A 17,218-nucleotide genomic window follows, 5' to 3' on the forward strand; every position below is an offset into this window, starting at 1 on the left:
TACTTTGTGAATATGTTATCATTTATTTTTTTTTGATTTACAAAAGGAGCATGATTCATGCTATTCATTCATATCAAGTTTGGCCTGAAAGTTCATATAAACTTGGAGAGAGAGGAAAAAATATTCATCAGAGGTCACAATTATAAATGTCTTTGAGTGTAAATTAATACTATTCAGAAGACTACACATCCTCCCACTGGCAAAGCAATATCTTGAGGGAGGAGTAAGTCTGTGCTTGAAGCAAGTGAACATAAACTTTTGGGCCAAACTGTATATAAACAAGTAGTTGATGGAAATTCAAGGGGGGGGGGGCACACACACAACATCTTTCCTGAACAAGAATAATCACTGGTTTTCTTTTTTTTTTCATAGACAGCACTAGAGACATGGGCCGGGCACACAGGAAGGTTGGTAGCACTAACAGAGTACAAACAGTCGGCCCAGTCACATCTTTCAGATGAGAAGTCAAACGATGTAAGAAACGCATTGAAGCATCGCTGTGACATGGCCTGTTGTAACAGAGCCTCTCTGTGAGCACATTGCTGGCGCTAACAACGTTTCTGTGCCGCCAGTCCAATAAATTATATTTTATATTTCTGTCTTAAATCTTACAGATGTAGTTGACTCGGTGATAGCAGTGGATTCCTATTTGGTATTCCCTGCATCATTTGCTCCCTATCTTGAAAACTAATCTTACCATCCGGGATCCTGGGTTAATTTCTCAAGGTATCACTTCATTTGTTGGTTTCTTTCACATAAACCCATTGACTACCGGAACCAGATAGTCCCTGTACAAAGCCTACCGGAATTACAGAATTCGGTTGTCAATCGGTTAATATGCATAAGTCGATGTGAGAATCCAGTCACAATTGTCTCTGGTACCTTGTAGGTTGACCCGAACAGTTGCCAAATAAAGTAAATGAAGGTGGGAATCCAAGGTCCACATCCTTGCAAGGCTTGGATTGATCCAAGACCACGGCCAAGGAGGATTCCTCAATGCCTGGAATAAGTGCCTGTCTCACTGTTGATGGATTTCTTGTGTGCTGATTTTCTTTTCTCATTTGTTCTGTAATATTGATATGTGCCCAATAGTGGCCTTGCTGTTTTAATTCAAGGCCTTTCCACAAGCTGAATATGTGCATCAAAACTCTCGCGCTATAAAGTAACGTTGCACGATAAGACGCTCCTTTACTGAGGATTCACGCTGGCTGATGCATCAGTTAGTCTTTGGTATTCCATCTTTGTCCAATTCTATCATTCAATCTCACAGGTGCCCCCTGCTTCTTCCAACTGTTTCTTGATCTCTTCTGCTTCCGTCTTCCCGACATCGGCTTTGACAACCTGTGGGGCCGACTCCACAAACTTTTTGGCCTGCAAGAAACAGATGTGAAGAACATTGGATGATTATTCTGAGGCCTTTCAAGTGATGCATAACCCTTTCAACAATAACTATGATCAAATTTCCCTCTTATTCTATTTCATGGCTGCAGAATTCAAGTCTGAAAAGGCTATACATGTAGTTATTCTTCACAATTCCAGTTCAGACAAAGATATTCTTTGTTATTCTCTTACCAAGATATCTTGTATATGCTTCTTTCTTTCTATTTTCATTCTCAACGCTTTCAAACTTCTGTTTAAAGCGCTTCATCAAATTTGTATATTATTTATTATTATTTATATTCTCTGGCAATCTGAACTTTGATAAGATTCTTTCATACTAACAGCTGTTATTGCTGTATTTAGTTAATGTTTTAAAATTATTGCCAATATAGAGAAGCATTAGGGGAGAAACTTGTCACACCATGTATGAACATGTCAAATGTTGATTAGCTTTGTCCATCATATATGGCAAAGGCGAAATCCTATCTGGTGGGGGGGGGGGGGTCTAAATAAGGTGACACGAGATATGCTCCCGTCTCAAAACCTCTGAGGGCATAGGTCGAGAGTTAGGATTGTCGTAGAGTTTTGGGCTCAGAATAACGTCAAGATAAGGATTAGGGTATATTTAGTTTTGGAGGTAAGGTTTTATGTTTGGCTTAACATGCATATTTTCAAACGGAGCAATTTTTTTTTTCAAACAAGTCCACACATTGGTATTCATAATGCATATAGCATTTTTCATTTATTCGATGTACAATAAAATGCCTTGCTCAAGGGCATAAGCGCGGTTTCAGGAATCGAACCCCCAATCCTCGGATCTAAAAACAAGCACCGTATATGCTTTTCACACTACTTTTTTCCTTTACCCCGGGAAATTGGTGGGCTAAGGGGGGGCCTTAGCCCCACCAATTTCCCAGGGTTAAGCTTAGCCCACTTCGTTTTCACACTACGTTTTAGCATAGTGGGCTAGCACCACAACTGCGGTGCTAAGATATGCAGTGTGAAACGAAACTGGGCTAAGGAAGAGTGGGGCTAAGCAATAGCCAATCACAGAAGTCGAAATTGCACGTTAATCACGCTCTGTATGGTAAAATCATCAATATTCATGAGCTGTGGGATAGTAAAGGGTTAAGGCGTTAACCCCGGCTAAGCAGACAGTGTGAATCCAAAAAAAGATAGTATGGGGTTAAGGAAATTCAATGTGAAAGGCATATTCGACCACTCAGCCATGGCACCTCCAAATGCCATGGAACCTATAGAACCCCCTCCATGCAATTTCATAAACGGTCAATAAATATCTACATACCTGTACCAGATTCATCCCTGATGTGAGAGCTTTGATTGCTTTGATTATCTTCACCTTACTGGCTTCATCAAACTTGTTTAGTTTCACTGTGAACTGCGTCTTCTCTGGAGCCTTAACCACATCCCCCTCATCATCGTCCTGAAAAATGACAAAGATATAAATATAGTTAACACTATCTTTGGCTAACACAAATGGTGTCTTCATCATATAATATTAATAATAGGCATTTATATCGCGCCATCTATCTAGAAATATTCTATTCCGAGGCGCATTGTTACTATTATTATTACTCCGGCTTTAGCTCGAGCTGCCTTTCAGCGCTCATGCATTCAAGGAATTAATCCTGCCGGGTAACCATTCACCTCACCTGGGTTGAGTGCAGCACAATGTGGATAAATTTCTTGCTGAAGGAAATTGCGCCATGGCTGGGATCATATCTCATAGAATTAAGAATATTCAATTCAATGAATGTTTATTCAGGAATAAAATTCAATACATGATGTTCAGCCAAAAGACTGAAATTATTCATGTTCACAATAGAAATATATGTAATTCATCAATGGGCAATGTTAAAACAAAGAAACAAACTATAAATCATACAAGTACATGGAAGAAGTTATGGTAAGCTCAACATAAGTAAATAAATACATTTCAAAAAATAATAATGTAAAGCTATTAAACATAGAATAAGATTGAATGTACAGAATCACAATACATACGTAAAGAAACACAATTAAAAAATGGGATCAAGATTAAAATTCAATTTACATAGTATTGTTCAAAATGGAGAGTAACAAATTGTAAATTTGATATAATTTTGAGATTTTGAATATGTAAAATGGTTTGAATTAAATACCTTTGACTTGAACTTTGACAAAGATTTACACGTCCGAGGCTGACTGATGCAAAACGATAGAACCATCAATTTTTTAAAGTCTTCAAAATAAACTAATAATTTCCTCCCTCAATTTTTTTTTTACATACAATGCTGTATATTTAGATTACTGAAGAATTCCTATATTCTCTTATAGTGCAATTATTCATTTTTTTTGCATAAACCATTATGAATAATCAATAACTGAGGTGTTATATTTATTTAAATGGTTTTTTTTTTACCTGTTCTGCAGGTGCAGCTGCTACTGCTGGGGCTGCTCCAACAGCCATCATGGGAGCATCCTGGATGTTCAAGGTTTTCTGGAAGAAAAAATATTGCTAATTAAAAACTACAATCCAAAGTTTTTCTCATTGGATACAGGTATCAATGTACAGACCTGACCTTACTGTAACTTCAAAATATCAAGAACATATTGAAGACTCCGAACCTCACTTTGACCCCCCCCCCCCTGCTAAAAGGCTGACATTATACCATGAAAGTAGTCCAGATTGGACCTTGTTGTTTGGAATGCCCTTTCTCAAAGCTAACATATAGGGCACATGTCTCCCAATCTGTAATCGGCGCCAATCCACTCATCCTCCCTCGGAAAATGAGTGGATTGGCGCTGATTAGAGATTGGGAGACATGTGCCCAGGAGGATGAGTGGATTGGTGCTGATTAGAGATTGGGAGACATGTGCCCGGGAGGATGAGTGGATTGGCGCTGATTAGATATTGGGAGACATGTGCCTGGGAGGATGAATGGATTGGCGCTGATTAGAGATTGGGAGACATGTGCTTGGGAGGATGAGTGGATTGGTGCTGATTAGAGATTGGGAGACATGTGCCCGGGAGGATGAGTGGATTGGTGCTGATTAGAGATTGGGAGACATGTGCCTGGGAGGATGAGTGGATTGGTGCTGATTAGAGATTGGGAGACATGTGCCCGGGAGGATGAGTGGATTGGCGCTGATTAGAGATTGGGAGACATGTGCCCGGGAGGATGAGTGGATTGGCGCTGATTAGATATTGGGAGACATGTGCCTGGGAGGATGAATGGATTGGCGCTGATTAGAGATTGGGAGACATGTGCTTGGGAGGATGAGTGGATTGGTGCTGATTAGAGATTGGGAGACATGTGCCCGGGAGGATGAGTGGATTGGCGCTGATTAGAGATTGGGAGACATGTGCCTGGGAGGATGAGTGGATTGGTGCTGATTAGAGATTGGGAGACATGTGCCCGGGAGGATGAGTGGATTGGCGCTGATTAGAGATTGGGAGACATGTGCCCTCTATGTTAGCTTTGGGAAAGGGCACTTCCAAACAACAAGGTCCAATCTGGACTACCATGAAAGTTATGCAAGTCCTCAAGAAAAATAAAAGACTGCCTTTCTCTAAGACTTTATTATGCCATAGGCTGGCTCTAATAAACGGCCTGGAAGAAAGCTCAATTCATTCACTTCTGTTTTATTTTTGCAAATAAAAATACTCGGAATACTAAACTGAGTGATTGCATATCAGAAAGCTACATATGGAGATTTTGTTCAGATTGAATAATATGAATAACATAATTTACAAAAACTCTTTACAGGCTTTAAAGGAAACCAAAACCTAAGAAGAGTAGCAATCTTATTGGAAAAAGTAAAATGAGAGGAAAAATTTCAAAAAAGTTTCATCGAAATCGGTTATGAAATAAGCAAGTTATGGACGTTTAAAAAGTCTTGTTGTACATTCTATGGGTGTCCTCAAATTGGGAAACATGCTTCAAAATGGCTGATTTTGTGGACTCAACTCGTCATTTGTTTTGTACACAAATTTTCAGATTTTCCTCATTATCTTTCAACTTGCATCGTTCTGATCGAGCACAACATATGTCATGGGAAAATGTAATTCACACCACATATGTCAAGATCAGGAGGAGATAATGTGAAATATGTAAAATAAAGGGGAAAATCTGAAAAATTGTGTAAAAAACAAATGAAGAGTTGTCCACACAATCAGCCATTTTGAAGCACGTTTGCAAATTTGAGGATCCCCACAGAAAGTACAATACTTTTTAAACGTCCATAACTTGCTCATATCATAACCGATTTTGATGAAACTTTTTTTTAATTGTTCCTCTCATTTTACTCTTTCCAATAAGATTGCTTCTCTTATTAGGTTTTGGTTTCCTTTAAGTAGGAAGAGACATACCTTCAGTAACTCGTTAAGATCACTGACTTCTGATAATGTCAATGCTGCTATCTGATCAACAAGTGACGAAATCTTTTCAGGATATTGTTTGGGTTCATTGTCCCTGCTAGGGGCTGGGATAGCTCCACTGCTGTACTGTCTTGTGCATGCTGTAACTTTTGGTGGATTGATAACTGGTCTTGATGAATGGTGAAGTCTTATCCTTGTAGTCACAGGAATTTGCACTTCATTTGCATGTCTAGACAATCTAAAAATATAAACAGAACATATTGAGAGCTGGGGAATAATGAATTCAATTATGAGATTTGAGGTGTAAAAAATTGCATTTTTACAATTGGGAGCAATTTTAAGGGGTTGACATGGACAAGGATATGCATCTGTAACGTTGGTGAAGAACAATGAGAAACAAGATGAAGGCGTAAACATCGCGCTAGTTTCCCCCATCTTTTCATATTTTTCTAGTTTTTAAAATGAATTGTTTAAAAATGAAATCAATATCTTAGAAATGTTGGAAGTGAAATTGTATCCCATTTACATGATTTACAGCTAACTTTAGATCTTTTAGAAGGAAAGTAGAAATCTCGGGGGCGAAAGTTTCAGTTTTTTTTTGTGGTACCCGCACATGAATGGGACGCAATCCCTGGCTCCGTGGAGAGTAAGCATATTTAAGTAAATGATTTTTACTCTCTAGAAGCCTCCTGGCTACCCCCACCAGGATAATGGCTCCGACCGTCGTCCGTGCAGCTCCAGTCATGCCGCGTTTCCCCCCATACCGGTATGACTTGACGACGGAGTAAGCCGACACCTAAACACACACCAGGGACCGAAGAAAAGTTAACGAGCAAACCAAAGTAAATTTAACAATCATTTTTTTATAATAGCAAGATTCCACTAGATCAAATCAATACTTAAAATAAACATTACCTAATTCCGAAGGTAAGAAGACGAAAAATTGGTCTCAGATTTGAAGCAGGATTGTTCATGTTTACGGGATTTCGAGGAAATTCGCTTACACAATTCGGAAAGACAGACAGCACGAACCATGCGTAAAACAACTGTCGATAGAGGGCGCACATCTACATAGGCTCTGCATCTGGAGATTCGGAAGGAGAATAATACAAATAATAACTCGTATTACAATATCTCTCGATGATCCGGATATACTTTCCTTTGTTTTGATTGGTTGATGAGAAGCAAGACCGCCTGAAAAATAATTGTTGAACAAATTTAATATCTTTGCAATATTGTCAACCGAGTTGAATTTGGGAATTAGACCCGGAATTAGATTCATAACTCTATATTCCGTTAGCTCGTACATAACACAGCATAAACCTAAAAACGTTGACAAAAAAATGTTTATAAATTAATGTGATGGCAAATGTTGGCCTAAGCCTGTCAGCAGAAAGATAGATTTCATTTTTTTCTTCATTTATTCATAGCCCTTTCAGCAAAGCTGAATTTCAAAATGCTCCATTTACATAAATAAACAGATGCATTTAAAAGCAATATGAAATAAGTGTAATATAAAAAGAAGAAAAAACAAGTATAGAAAAAGTAAACGATGTAAACACATGCGGCACAATATAACAACGATGCATTGAAAAAAAAACCGTCAAAAATGGAGAGTAGGCCTAAAACTTAAAAAAAAATCAAAGATGAATATGAAGAGAATAACATGAGACCTGAAATTTCATTTAACAAATCGAAACTAATAATAGCACACAAATCAATTAGACATTACGCTGCAGATTTATGGAATAACTTCTCACCTGGCATTAAGTTATGCTCTACACTACTATACCCCCGCACCTGCACTTGCATCTTTAACTTTATCATTTGATTTTTTCTTTCCTTATCTACTTTTATGGTAATATTCCTGTTATTTTGTGCAATAAACCCTAAAAGATAAGTTTCTTTTATTGCACTGTTTGTCTGGTTTTCTTTCCCATTTCCTTTCGAGGCCTCCATCAATTTCGAGCTATATATAAGATGGAAGTGTCCCACATTTCAAAATGTATGATGTCGATATATCAGGTATAATTATATTTCAATTAAAATGTATGCATATAATTATGCATAATGCATGCCATTTGCTTATTAGGTGCCGCGGAAGCGGGGGGGGGGGGCTTCAACTCCCACTTTTTTTCTAAAACCGTGTACAAAAACGTAAAAATGACCATAGGATTGTGATTTGTTGCATGGTCAGCCCCCCCCCCCACTTTGAAAACCTTTCCGCGGCCCCTAGCGCTGCTTATTGTTATGTTATGCTGAGAAAAAAATTACACTTGTATTACTTAATTTTGTTATTGGAATGTGGAAATAAATAAATCAAATCAATTATGGAAGAGCCGTGGTGTAGTGGTTCTGACTCTCGCCTTGTAAACAGAGGGTCGTGTGTTCGAATCCCACCGCGGCCTAGCGTCCTTTGGCAAGGCGTTAATCCACACTTTGCCACTCTCGACCCAGGTGCTAAATGGGTAACCGGTAGGATGCGAAAGATATTGTATGTTTGAATTTGCCAGCGCCATAATGAAGCTGCGATTAATGCAAGGAATGCTCCCCAGGGAGTGGAAATTGTGCACTTTTCGTGCGGGATTGAAATGAATCCAATGACCGGGGTAATAATAAGCTGTAACGCGCTTTGAGCCATTCTGGGAAAAGCGCTATATAAAAATTGGCTATTATTATTATTATTATGCGGTTTTACGTTTGCAATTCGATATCCGAATTAAAAAAAAAAAAATTTATAGTAAGATACACATCCTGTTCACGATTACAAAAAAAGTACTCATATGAGGAATTTAAGCTCGCGTTATGCGTGCGACTTTTTTAAAACTGGGCGTTGTGGCGTACGCCTGTTAAGCTGTGGGGAAGTTACAAATTGATGAAGAGGTTCGAGCCCTGGTCACGTCTTTCGGACGGTGACGTTAAAGGTCGGTCCCAGACGTAAATAATCATATCTGATTGATACACGACTGACAAAACTCAAATACACACACACACACCGTCGGACTTTTTTTTTGCGAAATAAGTATTCTCTTCCGTGAATTCCCACATTCATTCCTTGAAATATCCCCCTTTTCAGGACAATAGATCTATATATCAATATTTTCTATGCTTTAATTTTATGCGCATTATAAGATTGTTTCGTTAGATATGATCTTAATCGCCGGGGAAAAAATATCCTCTTCATAATGTACCTACATGTTTAACATTTATGCCTCCTTTCTGGTCAGTATATATTAACAATAATTCAGCTTGTGCTTTATGCATGCATTGATTATTTATTGAGATGCACATCTTGTTCTAAAAAAAAAACGTGCTTAAAATGGTTCGTGCCATGCACATCGGGTTGTCGGTTCGGACAATCGCATAATACCCGACTATTCTGTTACAATTTTCACAAAACATCGGGTAAACCGGACCTGACGGTTTCGGGAATCGAGGATGCCCTTTTCTCGAATGGTCGGGTAAACTGATCGAACCCGAGGTCTTCGGAAATTTAGGGGGTCTTTTTCTCAAATGGTCGGATCTCGCACAGTACAGTGGCAGCATCAAGATTTTTAAACTAGAAAGGCAATTGGGGCAAATGGACAATTTTTTTTTTTTTTTTGGGGGGGGGGCAAATTAAGGCGGACACAAATTTTTTGCCCGTTTCACAAAATCGAGCGCGAAACGCGAGCTAAAAAATTTAATACAGGCCCTACTGACTTGAAAAAGAGACCTGATACTATTTGCAGTGACTTGTGAAAATGATATCTCACCTATAATGCGAGGGCGAAGCGCGAGCTGAAAGTTTTGTTTATATCCTGAGGTAATATCTGGACGTTCTCAGCACTTTTTGTAACCATGAACGGGATCGATTGTCTAAACAATTGAAGCGAGCTTGAAGCGAAAGTTCCAAAATTTGAATAGTGAAAATGCTGTTTTTGAGCCCTTTTGCAGCTTGAGTAGGGTGCTTGCATTTACTATACATTTTTTTTCAGTTTAAAAAAATTCTTTTGGGGCAATAATGCCACCTGGTATATACCGCTCAGAAAAAATGATAAACTGTCGAGCACACGGGGCTGTTGAACTTTGTCGGTAAATGTCAATTTAACTGTACACTTTTATCGGTAAATTGTGACTTTTACGCAATGCGACTTTTAGAGCTCTCTGAACATGGACTGGGCTGACCAGGGACAGGAAAAAGATAGAGAACAACTTTTAGGTAATACAATTAGGCCTATAACAAAAAAAAATTCGCTCGCGCTACGCGCTCGCATCAATTTTTTTAGTTGGGTAGTACTGGGTACCTAAGATAAATGTTTAGTTTTCAGGTTGAAATATCAAAAATTTTCAGCTCGCACTTCGCGCTCGCGTCAATTAATAATTTAGAAACCAATTTGTTCATTGTTACTAAAGTGCTTAGAATATCCAGTTCTTAAGTCAGAATATCAAAAGTTTTAGCTCGCGCTTAGCGCCCGCACGACTGTTTAGATACCCATCTTATAAAACTGCTTAGAATGTCTCGTGTCCAGTTAGGAATATCAACATTTTTAGCTCGCGCTTCGCGCTCGCATAATTTATTAAGGAAGATACCCATCCTATTCTTAGTTAAGTGCACAAAATGTATCGTTTTAGGTCTAAATTTTTAGAAAATTTCAGCTCGCGCTTCGCGCTCGCATCAATTAATTATTCAGTTAGAAACCAATTTGTTCATGGTTACTAAAAGTGCTTAGAATATCCAGATCTTAAGTTGGAATATCAAAAGTTTTAGCTCGCGCTTTGCGCCCGCACGACTCTTTAGATACCCATCTTATAAAACTGCTTAGAATGTCTAGTGTCCAGTTAGGAATATCAAAATTTTTAGCTCGCGCTTCGCGCTCGCATAATTTATTAAGGAAGATACCCATCCTATTCATAGTTAAGTGCATAAAAATGTATCGTTTTAGGTCTAGATTTTTAAAAAATTTCAGCTCGCGCTTTGCGCTCGCAATTATTATTTTTAATATAATTTTAGTGTAAATTGTTAGGCACGTGCAATTGAAAGTGAAGACTTTTTGGGGGTGCATGGGGCTTGTCAAATTTTTGTAAACAAAATGTCCCCCTTGAAAATCCTGAATCTGCCCCTGGGTTGGATATAGATGAGAACTGTTCGTCGGACGTCAGTAATCGGTACTGATATCTGTCGGGTAAAGGCCTAGCTATACCCCTGCTTACACATTCCTCTGGCTATTACCGTCCCCCCTTTCTATCCTATGTACCTGATCCCTTCGTCCGCCTATCTATCTTTACAAATTTCAATTCCCTCAACCTTCTGACATTCCTGCCAGTGAGTGAGTGATTTTCCCCATATCTAGTGATATATCATGTTACTGTCGCATATATTTTCACGTTCATATTTATTTTTTTTATGAGTGAATGGATGCATTTATTTTTGTTTTAACTGTGTATATGGAAATAAAACAAATGCAAATCAATACATGAATACAACTGATTTCAATGTCAAATACCTCTTTTATAACGTCTCCGAATGAGCAGGATTGGGAACATAATGTAAACACATTCAAAGAGGAATAAAAGAAGTATTTTAATATAAACATTGCAATTACCACTTGATTAGAAATATATCGATCACGATCCAATACATTTCGTTTCTGGAATAATATACAAAAAAATAATAATTTCGACAATAAAGTGCAATCGCCCGATAGCAAATATCAGTATAGTAGCAAGATCCCAACTGTTTTATTGGGCATCCGCTGGGTAACCTTTCCCACCTTCAGTGCCACTTCCAGACCTACACATCCAAACGTGTAGGGGGGGGGGTTGCAAAATGCAGGGCAACGAGGACTACGAGGTGCCCAAATATCCTCGTGTATTGGTAAGATGACCGTATGTATAATTTCTGCAAGTTTCATATCATGTAAAAAGGCTAAATAATAATTAAAAAAAATGTTCGCTCGCTTCGCTCGCTCGAAAATTAAAAACTGTGAAGTTGATATTTGGGCAATGATTATCAGCCCCCCCTTGAAAAATTGTGCCTATTCGTCCATGCCTACTACCCCCCCCCCCGCCCCAACTTGCTCAGCATTTTTGTCGCTTGCCCCCCCCCCCCCCCTGACGAAATATGCCAGGTACGCCACTGCCCCGTTCAGGTCTAAATCGCATAAAACTTAACCGCAGGCTTCGCGCTCGTATAGTGTTTATTTTGACATGTCCGGAATTCTGGTAGGAATGTCAATACATGTATATATATATATATATATATATATATATAAAACTTGCGCTAATTCACGCACGCATCATGCAGTTGAATTAACTATACAAATACCCACCCTGATCATTGTTACAAAATAATGCTGAGAAAGTCAAGTTTTCCAGGTCGGAATATTAAAAAAAATAAACTCGATCGCCCTTCGGGCCTGCATTATTTGATTCATGAGATATGCCTACAAACAGTCCTCACCAACGGTTACACTCAAAGCCCCTGTATGGCATCACAGGTGATACGCTCAACTGGATCATGTCATTCCTTACCAACAGATGACAAGCTGTGGTAGTTAATGGAACCATGTCACAATGGAACAGTGTCACTTCTGGAGTGCCGCAAGGCTCTGTGATCGGCCCGACTCTCTTTCTATTATTCATAAATGACATCCAAGATCAGATAAGGTCAAGTATGATGCTATTTGCTGATGACTGTGTTATTTATAGAGAGATTTCCAAAAGTACGGATCATCACAATCTTCGATCAACAGGATCTCCAGCAACTATATCCAATTGGTATTCAACTTGGTTGATGAATTCAATGTGAAGAAGTATGCAGTTCTATCAATAACTCGAAAACGTGCATGTGCCTGGCTTCTATAATTACTCTCTCTGCAATCGATCTTATACCAAGAGTAAGTGGATACAAATACCTAGGTGTGACGATCACTGCTGATTTACGTTGGAATAAGCCTTGGCAGAACATCAGACTCAAAGCAAATCGTACTTTAGGACTAGAAGGACACTGCATGTCACCATGTATGAAAGAGGTGAAAGCCACAGCCTACACCGGAGCCTACATTGGTCCGTCCACAATTGGAATATGCATCAGAGGCATGGAACCCGCATACAGCTACAATAATATTGTTAGCTCAATTGAAAAAGAGTGTAAAGATCAGCCTCTCGCTTTGTACACGGTGACTAGCTACAGGTCCTCAACATCTTCCTCAGTCCTTGTGTCTGCACTCGGATGGGATAGTCTCTATACACGCCGTCTAAGCTTCTTGCTCAGTGTACCCTTTTCCATAAAATTCATCATCTTATCTAGTTGTTGTACCTTTTCCTCCTACCATCGGTCCTGCCACATACATCGGACGACATGATCACAGCCTTAAATATGCTATACCGAAAGCAACCACTGATGCATACAAGTTCTCTTTCTTCCCACGTACTGTCAAAATTTGGAATCACCTATATACCAGGACCTGTTGTAATAGGAACAAACCCAGCTGTATTTAGAGAGAATGCACTGCCATTCATCCGCGCGATGCAGCCTCCTGTTGGGTCTCTTATGCTGTAACCCAAGAGGCAGTTTTTACTTGCACGGTGCACATTCACTTTTAATGTATATAAGTGAAATGTCAAATTACCTCACCATGGCACCCCGCAGTCGATACACAGAATGTTCTCGTCCCGGGATAGCTTTCAAGCTGTTGAAAGGGATTACTCTTCAAGGTTCAAGTCCCAACAGCCACCTTTTCAGGTCAGTGTATTAAGAATTTCAGCTTGCGCTTCGCGCGCGCTCACAATAATTGTTCCGTTGGATACGCATCTTGATCATAATTACAATGTTGCTCAGAATGTTCACTTTTCAGGTCTGAATATATGAAATATCCAAATAGTTGACCTCACACTTCGCGCTCGCATCATATAGGTTTAATTAGATATCTTATCTTGTTTTAAAAATGAAGTTAAGATGTACTTAAAACTTCAGTGTTAAGTTAATACGAACCCACCAAAATACCAACAAAAGTCAGCTATAGCGGCCGATCGGGGAAAATGTGGATAAAAATATTTTTTTCGACCTCATCCCAACCATATTGGCACAAACTGCATGGATCAACCCTGAATATCATGGAAGTTATTGCCATTTTTTTTAAATTCATATGACTATTCACATGAATCGTTTGGACGGACGAAACACAAGAGATATTACTAGGCGCTGTGGTGTGCGCATGCAATCTGCATGCTGTACACGCCGGGGAATTAAGTTACGAACTGATACAGAGGTTCGCGGTTCGAGCCCCGGTTATGTATTTTGTTTGTTTGTTTTATTTATTTTAATACGGTTAAAAAACTTGCTATCAGCCGACAACTAGGCCGCGTTTTTCAGCAAGTCCGTAAAAACAAATGTTACAAAATATACAAAACAACAAAACAAATTTATACATTTTTTTAATAATAGCATTAATAATAATAATAATAATTAATTACACGCACATATACACATAAACACACACACCACGCAATACATACGCAAGAAATGCGGCATCTCAATGTGCTTAAAACACCATGGGAAATACGTCAGGGGAGTGTTTCATCAACATTTTCATCCGACAAGTTGTCAGATCTGACATCTTTCTCTGATGTTGATTGGCTGAGAGGGGGGGGCAGGGGGGGCGATTGCCCCACCAATGAAAATATTGGGGGGGGGCAAACATATCCTTTTGCCCCCCCAATAATTCCGGATATGCATTAAAAAAAAAATTGTAATGTTCAGCAAGCGAGATTGAGATACACAACTCGTTCTTTATTTAAAATCGTGCTCAAAATGTCCGCTTTTCAGATTGGAATATAAAAATTTTCAGCTCGCGCTTCGCGCTCGCATCATTTCTGTAGCAAAAACCCATACTTTTCATGATTAAATTGGTGAATGTAAATGTCCCATTTTCAGTTCTAAGCCTCAAAAGAACTGCTTCAATTTGCAATCATCTTTTCTTGGATATATAGCTTGTTCTTTATCAAAAACGTCCAGTAAACTGTCATTTTTTCAGATCGAAATATCAAAATTTTCAGCTCGCGCTTCGCGCTCGCATCTATTCTCTTTTAGATACAAATCTTAATCATTGGTACCAAAAATGCTTAGAATATCAAGTTTTCAGCTCAGAATATAAAGAAATTTGAGCTCACTCTCGGCACTCGTACTATCTGTGTAGTGAGATACGTGTCTGTGTCTCATGAGTCATACATATATATAGATATATACATATATATGTGTGTGTGTGTGTGTGTGTATATATAATATATATATATATATGTATGTGTGTGTGTGTGTGTGTGTGTGTGTGTGTGTGTGTGGGTGGGTGTTTTGTACGATCGAGCGCCTTTGGAACGTTAATGATTTCGCCCCCCAATCTGAAAAATGGATCGACGCCCCTGCTGAGAGGTACTGTTTCTATGGTAACTGTCGGATAAAATGGGACTTGTCACTTGTCGGATAAAATGTCCGACAAGTCCTTTCATGAAACGCCCCCCTGATATGCCTCTAATACTTCATTCCCTAGTCAGTTAAGGAAGTACATTAAAAATCGGATTATGACGTAAAATGTCGGTCCCAGACGCGTAAATAATCATATCTGATTGATACACGTATGTAAAAACTCCAATACACCAACAAACACACACACCCTCGTTGTGGTAGTGTGCGCCTGTAGGCCTACTCCAAGCTACACTGGGAAATTACGAACTGATGCAGAGGTTGGAGCTTTGAGCCCCGCGGTAATACGTACTTCGGGTCGGTCCAGACGTAAATATGATCGTATCTGATTGATACGGCTTAAAGGTCAAGTCCACCCCAGGAAAATGTTGACTTGAAAAATCAAACTAGCATATAACGCTGAAAATTTCATCAAAATTGGATGTAAAATAAGAAAGTTATGATATTTTAAAGTTTCGCTTATTTTTCACAAAAAAACAGTGATATGCACAAATCTGTGACATGCAAATGAGACAGTCAATGATGTCCCTCATTCACTTTTTCTTTTGTTTTTTATTGTTTGAATTATACAATATTTCATTTGTTACAGATTTGACAATAAGGACCAACTTGACTGAACCATATAGTATTAAACAATACTAATTCCACATGTTCATGGAGGAATTAATCGCTGTTTCACTTGACAATGAAGAGAAAATAAGAATATTTAATATTTCTCACAATAAAATACAAAAGAAATAGTGAGTGGATGACGTCATCAGTCTCCTCATTTGCATACCGACCAGGATGTGCATATAATTGTTTTGTGAATTTAAGCAAAACTTTAAAATGCCATAACTTTCTTATTTTACATCCTTGATGCTTGATGTTTTTTTTTCTTTTATTCAAATCAACTTTTTGTTTGGGTGGACTTGTCCTTTAAATACACACACACCCACCCACATACATACATACACACGCGCGCTATTTTCAAATTTACAAAGTACGATGTATTCTAAATGTTGGACAATAGTGATGTAACGCTTCTTCCGCAAAATTATTTCATCATTCGTCGATCGGGCGTCTGCTTGTAATTTTTGAAAACGGAATCAATAATGCTTCCAAATTATAGACGCAGAAAGGTCTATAATCTTCTCGATCTTTATCGAATTTCTCCATCATGTCCATAGCACAGAAAGCAGCATTGAATAATTAAGTATCAACTAAGCTAGAACGGGTTTTTCCACAGATCCAAAGCAAATTTAATTTCCCAAAACTGAATCTCGAATTTCCTGAAATACATACACAACACGGGCCTGGAATTTTCAAATTGTATTTATTAACGAAAATGTGACAATAACAAAGCGAGCCCACACTTGGCCCAAGTGACCAAAATAAAGGATTTCCCGGAATTCGGGAAAATTTCTGTCAAAATTGAAACACTGGCAAGATGACACGTAACAAGTTTATTGACAAAAACCAAAGCTTTACTGCCTTGAAAAGGAGAACCCCCTCCCCCGTTCTTCTAGGCCTACCGTATTCATGCGCGTATGTGGGCCCCCTGGATAGGTAAAAGGTGGGCGTCAAAAGGAAGAAGGAAAGAGAGGAAAAGAAAAAGGGGTCGGAGAAAAAAAAAGGAGGAAAAGAAGAAGAGAAAGAGAAAAAACAAAGGGCCGGGAAAGAAAGAGAGAAGGAAAAAGGATTAGGGAAGGAGAGGACCGAATTGATGTTCGACCTAAAGGGGCGCCGAATTGATGTTCGACATAGGGGGCGCCGAGTTGATGTTCGAACTAGGGGTGCCGTATTGATGTTCGACATTGATATCCGACCTAGGGGCGCCGAATTGATGTTCGACGTAAGGGCGCCGAATCGATTTTCGATCTAGGGAGCGCCGCAAATTGATGTTCGAACTAGGATTTGATGTTCGACATAGGGCGCGCCGAATTGATGTTCGACCTACTAGCTAGCTAGGAGCGCCGAACTGATGTTCGACCTAGGGGGCGCCGAATCGACCTGAA

The 17,218-nt window shown here is 39.0% G+C and overlaps 1 protein-coding gene across 3 annotated transcripts; it reads right to left on the bottom strand.

Annotated features, from left to right (window-relative positions):
- LOC135155637 (large ribosomal subunit protein bL12m-like) lies at positions 1–13,265 on the bottom strand. 3 transcript variants are annotated; one of them, XM_064105308.1, is made up of 6 exons: positions 12,204–13,265; positions 6,677–6,845; positions 5,753–5,999; positions 3,803–3,880; positions 2,687–2,824; positions 1–1,371 (listed from the first exon to the last, which is right to left on the bottom strand). In XM_064105308.1, exons 2-6 carry the CDS (start codon positions 6,826–6,828, stop codon positions 1,255–1,257), a joined length of 732 nt encoding a protein of 243 aa, XP_063961378.1. In that variant the 5' UTR covers positions 6,829–6,845; positions 12,204–13,265; the 3' UTR covers positions 1–1,254. The 3 variants fall into 3 exon arrangements, with proteins under 3 accessions (XP_063961378.1, XP_063961379.1, XP_063961377.1); XM_064105309.1 differs by having other exon boundaries at positions 12,275–13,123; XM_064105307.1 differs by lacking the exon at positions 12,204–13,265 and having other exon boundaries at positions 6,677–6,827.
- Positions 13,266–17,218: the final 3,953 nt, after the last annotated feature.

The sequence above is a fragment of the Lytechinus pictus genome, chromosome 10, assembly GCF_037042905.1.
Source record: "Lytechinus pictus isolate F3 Inbred chromosome 10, Lp3.0, whole genome shotgun sequence".
NCBI classification, from domain to species: Eukaryota; Metazoa; Echinodermata; class Echinoidea; order Temnopleuroida; family Toxopneustidae; genus Lytechinus; species Lytechinus pictus.